Source organism: Ursus arctos, unplaced genomic scaffold (genome assembly GCF_023065955.2).
Source record: "Ursus arctos isolate Adak ecotype North America unplaced genomic scaffold, UrsArc2.0 scaffold_4, whole genome shotgun sequence".
NCBI classification, from domain to species: Eukaryota; Metazoa; Chordata; class Mammalia; order Carnivora; family Ursidae; genus Ursus; species Ursus arctos.
In genome coordinates, this window is record NW_026623056.1 from 64664118 (window position 1) to 64677329 (window position 13212).

At 35.2% G+C, this 13212-nt stretch overlaps 1 protein-coding gene across 1 annotated transcript in view; it reads left to right on the forward strand.

The window, feature by feature from the left end:
- Positions 1 to 13212, forward strand: part of ROBO1 (roundabout guidance receptor 1) — a 763832-nt gene that overhangs the window by 618196 nt on the left and 132424 nt on the right. The window contains exon 4 of the mRNA XM_057306889.1: positions 7816 to 7973. Coding sequence (XP_057162872.1) covers positions 7816 to 7973 — 158 coding nt within the window. The remainder of the gene's footprint in view (positions 1 to 7815; positions 7974 to 13212) is intronic.

Genomic DNA, 13212 nt, shown 5'->3' on the forward strand with positions numbered 1-13212 from the left:
ACCTGCGTTATTTCTGCCTGCAGTGCATTTTCCCGGCACCTGTTTTACTCCTTTTTTTGGCATCCGCTTCACTGTGACTTCCTCAGTGTTCCCTTACCTCCAATCTAAATTACGTTCCTCATTCGTTTCTCACATGGCATCCTATCCTGTCCCTTTAAGGCATGTACTATAATTATAGTTGTATATTTATGTTTGTGCTTATTCGAATATTATCTGTTTATCCTCCAATACCTTGAGCATCACGAGTGCAGGACTCATGCCAACTTTGGTACCGCTTCATATATAATACCTAGCACTTCATATGGAATACCTATCGTAAACATTTATAGAATGCCCACTATATCTTGGGCATTGTTCTGGGCACTGGGTATATAGAATGATAAAAGACAAATCCCCTATTCTCTTGGGGGTGACATTTTCATACAAAGAGCCAGACAGTAAATATATAAGCATATTCCTTTGATCAAGGACTGTCTCCGTGCAGGGCGCTAAATACAAAGTTGGATTTTATCAAAGAAAGAACACATGCCTGTCTTGCCCCAATCAGGGTCCCATAGCTCAGATAGCCTCATTCTGTCTGTGTTTTTTTAACCCTGCCAAGCTACTCCTGAGTGTGACTTTCACTCTGGCACTTAGAAGCCCTCATCAATGGCATCCTTTGTCCTCCTTTGCATTTCTACTGGCAGCTGAGAAATTTGGCAATTCCTTACGTAGTGACTAACAGTAATACCTCTTTGCAGATGTAATGCACCAAGTATTACGGCAAGTCCTGTACAAACACTAAATAATTAGTCTTCATAATAACTCTAAAAAGATAGAGTGTAAAACTCTCTGTTTTGTATGGAAATAACCGAGTCATTGTGAATATACCTATTGAAATCACAGCATAGTAGAAGAATGTGTGTTGTGATTCTGAAATTTTTGACTTCTGGTTTTTTTGTGATGGCTAAAATAAACACATCTACAAATGGTACCATATAAGAGGCTGTTTTCAAATACTGTATTTTCTTCATTCATAAATTAATTTAATTTAGAGTTGAGTTTAAAGTATGTGAAATGCAAACATCTAGTAAGCGAGAACCTGTGATTTTGGCAAACTAACTTACTTTGGCAGTGCATTTGGTTTTTATGATACCCCTGATTCAAGTCTGCTGAATATTAACTATTTAAATGTTGATCTTTATTGATGTAGACCTTTCTCTAAAACACGTTACAGATTTCACTTCAATCTAGAATGCTAAACTTGCCTTTCCTTTGTCTTGATGACTTAGTGCATAGTAATAAGTGCTGGAAAATATCTTGTCCTGTTTTTGATTCCCGAAGTTAAATAATTAAACCACGAGGCGTGGACTGCAGAGAGCCATGAGGGCTTTTCATAGGAGGGGTCATTATGGTGTGCATGTTTCTGCAAAATGGGAATGTGGCTTCAGCTTGGACCCAACCTGAAAGTAATTCTTCTAACCATCAAAAGACCAGGAATGGGGTGCCCCCTTTGCTGCAGCCCAGCAAAACACAGCGGAATGCAACTGTGTTTACAGAAGCTTCGCTCTTCCATCTTATGTTGTATAAACAAGCTACTTAACTTTTGTATTCCGGTAATAGCTTCTTCTGTTTGCCATGTTCTGTATTCATTGTTAGTTAAAGTTGAATGGTGTTTGAAATCCATCCATATTATATAACTTCTTCAGAATGTATAATTTGTTTTACCAAAATGTACCATTTAAAAAAAATGTACTGTTTCATAGGGTATAGCATAAGAGGTTTGTGAAATCTTCAAAAGCTCCAGTAGTTAAGAAAATAAGTGCTTTTACCAGCATATTTTCTTCCAGAATCTTAACCAAAGCATAATTTAAGTTTTAAAAATAAAGTTGTGTGCTATAAAAAAACACAAGTAGAAGATGATGTAATTATTGAAGAGCATTCATAGATGTATTCAGTGCCAAATCTTAAAGTGAATATGTATCCCTTCAGAAAGTTATGATTAAATCCTGATTTTGTACAGAATTGAGGTTTGCTTGCATCGGTTTAAAAATCAAACTCCTTAGCTTTAGAAGATGATGGTATAAGGTGGATACTACCTCATGGACTAATTTTACATGTTATCATTTTAGTTTTCCTCTTTGATGTGTTATCTTTCTGTAAATTCATCCTTTTTGTTGGAATGTTTTTAAAAGTTTGGAATTATTCTTTTAAGAAATGTTAAAGTGTTTTGGGGTGCCTGGCTGGCTCAGTTGCTAGAGCGCACAACTCCTGATCTCAGAGTTGTGAGTTCAAGTTCCACATCGGGTATAGAGCTTACTTAAAAAAAAATTAAAAGTAATAAATGTTAAAGTGTTTTGAACACATTTATATCTCAGATAACAGTTAGTTCTTCTGGGTAATGCCGTGAGTTACTAAGTAAGAATGCAAGGCATTTTGTAAAAGCCATATTTATGATGTACTTTCTTATCTAGCTCCTAAAACATATATCTTAATATAAAATAACTTGCAATAAAACCCTATTGTATTGTCATTTTCGGAGAAGATGAAGATTAATGTTCTTTCTTGACAGACATCAGCGTTTATGTAGACGTTACTTTATAGAAGGAAAATACCAAAGTTACAGTAGAAATGCCAAGCACAAAATATGTGTTCAGTAGAGATATGTTAAATGGAAGGATATTTATTTTGAAATTAGATAACACTTATTAGCAAGTAGGTGGGCATTTAGATAGAGAACTAGAAGTATCATAGAAGAGAGTAATATATACTCTCTTTGAAAGTATAGATTAGGTAGGTGATAGGGAATTTTGAAAGCAAGGAAGGTGAACAATTATAACAGGCGTGCTGTGACTAAACACCTGTATAGTTCTTGTCTTTGAGAATATCCTTCCTCTTTTATGTTTTCCTCTAATATATCCTAATTTTAAAGGATTTTATCGATATATTATTTTATTTTCCCAATCAACAGCTTACTACTCTTTGCTGCAATGTTTAATTGACAAAGTAGTCTTTGAAGTAGAAAAGAAAATCCCAGAACTGCATATTATTGTCCTCTCTTTTCCCCAAGATACCTACTTCTAATTAAAATGCTTATATTTAATTAAAAACACTTATTATTGTATGGGTTTTTTAGTCCTTCTGTTGTTAAAAAGCAAATTACTGAGAAGAGTTAGCACAACATACTCCTCTGAAGGGCGAGTTCTAATTCTCAACATACCACTGAAAGTTTGAAGTGGTGTCTTCCAAACATGGAAAAATCTAAGAAAGCACAAGAACGCAGGAAATATTCAAAGAGAGTCCGTTGACTGTCAGAAGAGAATTTTCCCATTCAACTTCTTTTCCAATGGAAAGAGGCTGGATATTAAATATGTCATGATAGCTATGTGGTCAGAACTGTGAACATTGTATTCAGGTGAGACCAGATAGGTGGGCAAATTGATAGAGCAGAGCCCTCGGCGGACGAAGGGATCTGTATTCTAGCACTGCTGGTACATCTTTACAGATTACTTATTCTTAAAATGAAGTGAGTAAATTCACATTGTCCTAGCTTTATTGTGGGGACTAAGTGAGTGGATATTTGGTGTGGTTCCTTATGTGGCAAATGTTCAATAAATGTCGGCCATTGCTAGCATTGTTATTTCATTGCTCACATTGTCATTGTTATTATTTATGTGGCATGCTCCTCTCCTCTCTGAGGAGCCTTAGATTATTTAATTTCTAAAAGAAAAAGTTTGGATCACCCATCTCTCAGGCCCCTAACTGCACCAGGATTCCATGATTCCTGGAGCAGAAGGCGTTGTAGTTCACAGATGTTCACCACGTGATTAGGGAGCAAAGTTAATTCTAGGAGCACTTGAGCCTTACCAAAATTGGGTAGTCATGAGACGGCAGTACACTGAAGTACAATCACTGTCAGGCCTTCTGCAATAACAGAGCGGGTTTGTTGGAAATATAATTGGTGAGATAGGTAAATGGCATTTTGTAGTAAAATGTTGACATGTTAAAAAAAAAATGCACCACACTGGAAATGGGGATCTCTGTTTTTGTCTCGTCTCTTCCTGACAAATAACACAAGCTAGTGACAACGTTTCTTGGGACTCAGTTGCCTCTCTTTATGGGATAGATTAGATGTTGTTGAAGACCAGTGACTGTTCTATAATTTTATGTCTTACTCAGTTCTAAAATTTCCCAGAGGGTTCTAAAAGAGTTTTATAAATATTAAAGTCCCCATAATACTTGAAACAGTTTCTGCTTAACATTTTTTTCTTGTTGCCCCATTTCCTCACCATTACCCAAATAGATTACAATGTCAACACTAAATTTTAGAATCCTTTTCTGAAAACATGTCTACCTATTTTGAGAATTACATTGAAATTGGTGTATCACTTTTCGAAAGACCGGTGACTATATGTTTTGTTTTGTTTCAAAGGATAAATCTTAGTCAATTATTTTTTTAGACAGAAAAAATTCAGGGAGATTCAAAGATTCAGTGAAGCTTATGTTTGTGGTGGGTTGTTGTTGTTGTTGTTTTTTTTCCTAGTGTAACAGAATGAAGAGAGTGAAAAGTTGTTGAGCCAAATTCTGTGTACCAACCTGTAAACATAAAACATCACATAAATGTAGAAGAAATGTAATGTGAGGATGAACAGTGGTTTGTTTAATAACTTTTTAGGTGATATCTACTTGGATACATTTATATATATATATATATAGTTTGTTTTCAAATCAATATTAAATCTTCTTTTCAAAAGTTAGTTCCAGATTTTAGAATTTCATACTATTCACACTATTTCATACTATCAAAATATGCATTTTGATTAATAGCAATGTTAGAGAAGGAAAGTTTTTTTTTTTAAGAGAAATGAACTGCATTTGAGAATACTTATGGATACCATTAGTTTTTTTGCCAAAATGCTGCCAATCATTTGAACTCAATTTTTAATTACTTAAATATATACATGAATTAAGAAAATTGGAGGGATGCCTGAGTGGGTTAGTCGGTTAAGTGTCTGCCTTCAGCTCAGGTCATGATCCTGGATTCATGGGATCAAGCCCCACGTTGGGCTCTCTGCTCAACAAGGAGCCTGCTTCTCCCTCTCGCTCTGCACTTCCCCCCATTCTTGCTCTCTCTTGCTCTCTCTCATGCTCTCTTTTTCTCTCTCTCTCTCAAATAAATAAATAAAATCTTAAAAAAAAGAAAATTGGATAATTTAACTCAAAGTTCATGCCATTTTATAATGTGACACATACTATTTTCCCCCAAAAGACAATGTTCAGGACAAGTACTTGGAAGAAAGTTGTTTTTATAGAAGGGAGAAAAAAGTATTCAATTCATAACTCTGCAGGGCTGCCTGTAGCCATAGGCAATACTAGAGTTTTATGCTTTACAGCTGCAAAAGTAATTGCATGAACATTATCTAAGCAACGATCTTTAATGGATTACATTTTGTTAGCTTTTCATTCTATACTGTAAAAACCCAAATAACATAGAAATGAAAAAAAAAAACAAACAAACTTGATTTATCTGACTTAGACCTTTGATATTTCTGAAAGACATTTTATTATTCATTGGTTTATTTGAGATACAATCTCAGTTTGTAAATAAGATATAATGTTACTAAGTTGGGTTTAAGCTTACCAAGTAGAAAAATTGTACAAATGGCTTATTTTTATTTGGAAAAGTATTTTCCTTTTGCGTGTTCCGAGGGTGTTAAAATTTTTCAGAGGTGTTGTCTTAGATTAATAATATAATCCAGTACAGGCGCATACTGTTTGTTAAGGTCCATTCATTTGCTTTTCCTATAAACCTTACATTTTATTTGTAGTACATTCTTAACACCTAATCATAACACGATTTTATAAATAGAGAAAGTCTTCAAACCCTGTTGTTTTACTCTGTGGTAACAGTAGCTGGAGTTTTCAGTTCAACAAGGTTTACTTTTGTGTTGTGTATTTTATTAATAAATAACGTACAGTATTAAAATTAGAATTATGACAGCGTGGGACAACTATATTGACTTTTCTTTTTCCTTTTACCATTCTTCCTAAGAGGAGGACCAAGTCTCCTCTTTGAAGTCTTACTGTCCAAGTGTGAACGTAGTCATGTTGTGCCCAAATTGTCTCAAAATTCAGATTAAAAAAACGGTTTTGTTTGAGTGGATGTTCAGGCTTACGCAGATGTGCACACATACTCAGCTGGTAGAGAGGAAGGAAAAGTAGAGAATTAGAAGAGGAAAATACAGGATTTTGTAAGCCTGTAAGCTTGTTTGAGGTTCCGAAACCAAAATTTAAGCGTGCCTTTTGAAATGATAATTCGAACATGAGCTTTCTACAGTGTAGTACTTCATCCATGAAAGTATTTTTCAGTGTCCTTGGAGTAGAAAGTCACCTCTTCCAGTACAAAATCGTTGTACCAAATGTTCAGTTTGATAGATTTCAAAAGATAAATAACATTTATCACTTCACCAATGAACATTTTAAGTACCATCTTAAATAAGATTACGAAAATTGTTCACATTTTATTACACACTGGGAGAAAATGGAGTGGGAGGCAAATAACATTTTTCGGGTTTGTATTGAAGACACGTCTCCATGCCTCCTTCGTAAATGTGGAAAGAGAGGTTATGTTCAAGCAAACAGTGGAGTTGCGATTTAAGACTAACTGATGCCGAAGAATTCATGATTTCTTGATGTTTACAAGAGACAGAGGACAATTTTGCTGTATGGACTGTTTCTGAAATACAGACGTGGTTTATTTTCCACATTTTATTCTGATAGTTACAAAGTGAATGATACTGCTAGTTTTATAGTATGTTGATATTACATTAGTATCCAGTTGAGATCATTGTAATAAACTTTTCCTCCTCTAAAATATAGGGTTAATAACATAAACAGGGTTAATAATATCTCTCATCCTGAATAGGTTTAAGGATTCAGTGAAATAATATTTACCATAAAATAACTAAAAACACAAAATGCAGAAGCTACAAAGTGACATAGTTGGTAGCAACGCTGTTCTCATCATTGGCTCCTTCTTTTTTTTTTTTTTAAGATTTTATTTATTTATTCGACAGAGAGAGAGACAGCCAGCGAGAGAGGGAACACAAGCAGGGGGAGTGGGAGAGGAAGAAGCAGGCTCCTAGCGGAGGAGCCTGATGTGGGACTCGATCCCACAACGCCGGGATCATGCCCCGAGCCGAAGGCAGATGCTTAACCGCTGTGCCACCCAGGCGCCCCATCATTGGCTCCTTCTAACGTTTGCTTCACTCAGTGATAACGGAAAAATATAGTATTTTGAGTGTAGTCATTTTGCAGATATGTCCAAAGTTTCTATAAGAAGCATATTTAAATTGTAATGGCTATATGCTTTTTTACACTAATATGAAATATCTTTAAAATAACTCTCAATTGAATGCATGTTTGGAAGTCTGTTTTGGTTTGCAGGTGTATGTAATTCACTTAATAATAGAAAGCATCATCCCACTCTGTCATGTAAGTCAAATGAGGGTTTAGTTTTATTCATTAGCACGTGGATGGGAAAATGTGGGCAGTAGTCAGAGAAGAAATACCAAACACTAACTGTGAGGGTATGAAATAGCAAAATACACTTGTCCACTGGCCCATAGAAATATCAAATTATCCCTGTTGTATATGCTTAAGGCCAGATATCTTTATTAAGTTGCATATGTCTCTAAGTAGATAGAGGTCCTCCAAGATATACTGAGATGGCTGTTACTAATAGTTTATTATAATAAACATCTCTCTGTCTGGAGTTCAGAGATAAGGACTGTATCTATCACAACTGAGTATAATGATTTCCTCTTGTTTCTGCAGTCCTACGGGATGACTTCAGACAAAATCCTTCCGATGTCATGGTGGCAGTGGGGGAGCCCGCTGTGATGGAATGCCAGCCACCACGAGGCCATCCTGAACCCACCATTTCATGGAAGAAAGATGGCTCTCCACTGGATGACAAAGACGAAAGAATAACTGTGAGTATTTAATTCAGCAGTGGGGGCATTTGTAGATCTCACTGTACGTATCTTCACCAAAGAAAAGAGAAGAGTGAAGTAGGTGTTTTTTTTGTTTGTGTGTTTTTTATAAAGGGTTACATTATCTCCCATTTTCACTTCTTCTTTTAAAATAAACCTCTTTCCATTTTCCCTGTATTGACATGAAAATGAGTGAGGAAAACACATGTTGCTTCGTTTGGAGATTAGTAAGAGAAAACTATAATTTTTACTTTAATGTCGTAGACTTAACACATTTATGTCTGATTTAGTTGTTATTATAATTCAGGGCATATCACATCTTCATATGCTACAGTAAAAATTGTTAAAAAATTCAATAATATACTATGTTTCCAAAGGCCTCCTATGTCACTTCAGGGTGTGTTTTGGTTTTTTTGCTTGTTTGTTTTTTTGGATTTTTTTAAAATCTCTTTCTCCTTTTCAAATGGCTTTTGTGTTCTGTAGAATTTAATATTGTTTCTGAAAACTATAATCTTATTCTGAATGGTTGTTAATGATGGATTTATCTCATTCCAAAATAAAATCATGTGACTAGATTATTAGATTTCAAATTCCTGCTGTGATACAAGTAGAGAAATATGCTATCTGGAATAAGGATGCATTTTCTTTTGACATCAGTGATTCCATATGATTTCTTTGTTTTTTCTTTGCTTTTTCTATCTTGTAAGGTGTTAACTAAAATACCAAAATAACTGAGCTCTCATTGACTCTATGTTGGGACAGTATTGCCCTTTATAAGTGTCTTTGTTTTGCTGATACTCTGTGTCCATTATGAATTCATTGGCCAAGATTTAAAGGTATTCAGAAGAATATACGTACAAGGAAAAGTCATTGCTAAATGTGTAGAAGAACAATGTTATAACACGGACCACATAACCCTAGTAAATGTTTGCACTATTTCTGAACAGCCAGTTAGCAGATTAGCATGAGGATTAAATAGTGAAAAATAAAATCGAGAAGGTTATGGTAGGCAGGTTTTAGGGACCTTGAAGAAAAAAAAACAAGCATTTTTTTCCTGCAGTGATCTGAATTAGAATGAATCTCTCAAAGGATTTTTATAATTCTAGCAGTTGGGGTGAGAATAGCTTGGCTGTACTTTTAAGAGGTGCTGAAAAGTCACATGGCAAAGTGAACTGTATGGGAAACACTGGTTTGGGGAAGTGAAGTCGAGAGCACAGGGGAGTAGAGACTCTAGGAACAAATGCTTTTCTTATTGGTGATGACAGATTCCTTTTAGATTTATGTACAATTAAGATAATATCTGTGCCTTAAAAACATATTTTAAGTCATCTAATGACCACTATCTGTAATTTCCATTTCTCTGCATGAGTGATTCGAACACATTGAAACCATTATTACCCATTTCCTCCTTCAGATCTTTCCTGATTAATTACCCATTTGTGTTTAATATAAATTAACGTTAGAATTCTCAGCATTGGAGATACAGCATTAAGCAGAAATCAGTGAGTGCCCTTCTGTAGTTTATATTCTGTGAGTGTACAGGTAAAACCAAAATAGATGGTATAATATACAACATGCTATATTATAATCAGTCCTATAAAAAATACTAAAGGGGTAGACAGATTAATTAAGATAGGGTAGGATTTCAGTTTTGAATAGGATGACCAGAGAATGCTTCCCAAAAAGACCTGAAAAGATTGAAAAAGGAAACTACACAAGTACCTGGAAAAGTAAAGTAAGTTTAAAGACCCTGACATGGGGACCACTTAACACATTTTTTTTTTTTAAAGAGCAAAGTGGTCAGTGGGGGTTGAGCAAAGGCGAGATTGGTAGGAGATAATATTGTGGGAACAAGTAGCCAAACTATAGGAATAGGGATGTGTGTGTGTGTGTGTGTGTGTGTGTGTGTGTGTGTGTTTTAACTGTAGAACCTTATAGATCTTGTAAATAGGTTGGCTTTTCCCCCTTGAGTGAAGTGGAAAGCATCAGAGGTTTCTCAGCAGAATCTTCTGCTGTCTTGAGAACACACTGAAGGATAATAATGATTAAGCAGAGAGACTAGTTGAGAGCTTTTGCAATAATCTAGGCAAGATGGAAATAGTGTTTGGGATCAGTGTGTTAGGAGGGGAAGTAGGAGTGGTTAAATTCTGGATCTGCTGTGAAGCAATAGCCAACAGAATTTCTAACAGATTGGATGTGGCTTACAAACAAAGAGAAGAGTCAAGGCTTGCCTTAATTGATTGGTCTGTGCAATTGAAAATATTGAGATGTCATTAATTGTAGAAAGAGAGGATTTGGGGTTGGAAGTATCAGCAGCTCAGTTTTGGACATTGTCATTTTGAAATTCTTATTAGATATCCACGTATAAATGTCAAATAGGCAGTTGGAAACATGAGTCAGAAATTCAGAGTTGAGGTTGAGGCTGGAGAAAAAATTGAGTTGTGGTGGACATAGCAAGTACTCATTACCATGCAATCCTCCCCTCCTTCTGGACAGATGAAAGACTCTCCTTCCCAGTTTCCTTGCTGTTGGGCAGACCAATTTGACTGGTTCAGCTTCATGGGCTGTGAGTGGAAATTAAATGAATTAAATACTAGTGAGTGAGCCTCCAGCACTTTCCTTCTTTGCCGTGTGGCAGCCAAGGAGGACACATGTCCCAAGTAGTACAGCTACAACATGGACACTCAAAGAGCCTGGGTCCCTGAGTTATGGGTACCAAAACTTTCCACCCCACACCTCTGTCTTTCCATGATGGACACATCGAATGAGTGAGCAATCTTTGTTGTATTAAGTCACAGAATATTTGTTACCACTGACTGAAGTAGCTTATCCTGATGGATATGGGAATCATCATCATGTCCATATTATTTAAAAACAGGAGACTGAAATCACCAAGGGAGTGATTTTATGTAGAAAGGAAAAGAGGTCCAATGTTTAGCCCTCAGGGAGAAGAGGCAAAAAGAGCAGTGGAGACTGGGAGTGAGCAGTGAGAAAGGAGGGAAAGCAGAGGGCAGCCAAGCAAAGACAGTGTTTTTGGGAGGTGGCAAAGATGAGACACTTGCAGCTGGTTCATCACATAATAGAAGGACTGAGAATTGACCATTGAATTGAACAACTTAGTGGTCATTCACAGATGACCTTCACAAGAGCACTATCAGTGGAATAGAGGGGTTGAAATCTCACTGACCTGGTTCAGGAGAGATTGGAAAGATCGAAATCAGACACAGAATATGAACATTTTTTTTTACATTGTATCTAATATAGAAGATAAAAAATAAAGGTGATTGTAGTCTCACATTTTGAAAGGTCAGACTTCCTCTTAATACATGTGTGTCCTTGTATTTTCTGTGATAGTCACAGTTTAAAACTGCTATGGTAAATTTGATTTTTTATAAATCTCGGAACTTCCTGTTGTATCATATATTGAATTTGAAGAGATGCCATGGTTTATGCCATAATGTTTAATTTATTATTGGGTCTTCATTTATCCTTTGCTGCCCAGAGGGTGCTATCCTGTGAATACAGGGCACCATTTCTCCTACACGTTAGTAGTTTAGAGTCAATATAAGAACGATCTCTAATCAGGAATCAAACAATTTAAAGTTGCAGTAACTATGACTGTGAAAAAATGCCAAGATGTTAATGTATAAATAATTTTAAAATCATTTAAATGCTGCCAAAATGATGATCCACGATAGTGTTCCATATGCTAGGAAGTTGTAACATCTGAAACTTTTACTATTTCTAAGACCATCTGTGTGTTTTGGATAAATTATGACTGTTAAACTGATAAAACACTAGAGGTAAAAAAACATATTTATACATGCAGGGAGATGAATAGATTGAAATCAGCAGCTTGGGTTCAAAATCCCTGTTCTTATTTAGATGATAATTGTTTTTGTTTTTGTTTTCCTTTAGGCAAGACTAAAATTAAGTAATTAAAACAAAAATTTCAAACAGAAACACAATGTCTGACGTTTTTTCCAGTTCTTTTTTTTCCCCCAACTGAAAGTAGATTCTTAAGAGATATTGGTTATTAGATATTTTATGTGATTCTTCTTTCCTAAGCTTTGTTTTCAAATAATTGTTTTCATTTCTGTTGTTAAAGTACTTTGCCAAATGTGTTGAGTACAGATGAACAGGAGATTAAAGCACATAATATCTTTATGAAAGGCAAGTAAAGATGGCACAGTTATTGCTACAGTTTTGGTTATAGGCATTTCTAGAGTTCTTTAATGTGGTGGCTTTCTTTGTTGAAAATGTAAAGTACAACTCTCCCAGCTGTGAGAACAAAGACACACCCTACAAAAAAGGGCAAATATGTAATTGAATTGTAGCTGCACCTGTATTTTTGATGTTCTTAAGTCATTTCTTTTTACATTGAGCTGGATTCTGAGCCAAATTTTAGATCTATGATGATTATAAACCAGCAATATATAAATAGCATTTTCTTATTTTCCTACCTGACAGGAGAATCTTTTAGAACTCTTTTGGCACTTCTTTCTTAGAATAATTTGAAGGAGGACTTAGACAATGTTTAGTCTTTCTTCCTTTCTTTTGCTTTTTTTCTAGACATGAGTATTTATACTTAGAGTTAGAAATAGAAGTAGTTAAACTGGCAGGCTGGATTAAATAGATTTACTTCATATGCCTGAGAATTAGTCATAACCATTATTATTAATAAATGAAATTTTCTCATAAAGATGAATCAGAGGACCAAAACCTTTTTTTTTTTTTTTTTGGTGATGTAGAACATTTGGATATACCTTACAAAAAGTGATATATTTATTTTATTTCATTATATTTTGGAAATTTTTGCTTAAATTCACAATTGTTTTGTAAATGTGAAAAATTGATAATGTTAAAATTAGGGGAAAAAAGTATTGAGCACCTGCCTTGTCCCTGCCTGCTACTCTATATTATCTCATTTAATTCCCTTAAAATCTCAATAAATAAGCTTCCCCCCCACCCCTTTATGGCACACAGACTTGCCAATTAGTCTCCTGGAGAAGGTGATGGTGATGACGATGATGATGATAGTAAACACTTTCTGTATAGCACTTGCCATGTGCCAGGCCCTATTCTAAATACTTTATATATGTTGACACATTTATTCTTGACAATAACCTTGTCAGATAAATACTAAAATTTCACTAATGCAGCAATTAACTCTGAATTGGCTAGGGAACAATTATGTGAGCGTCTGTCTTTTACTCACTAATAACATTTTCTATAGGGT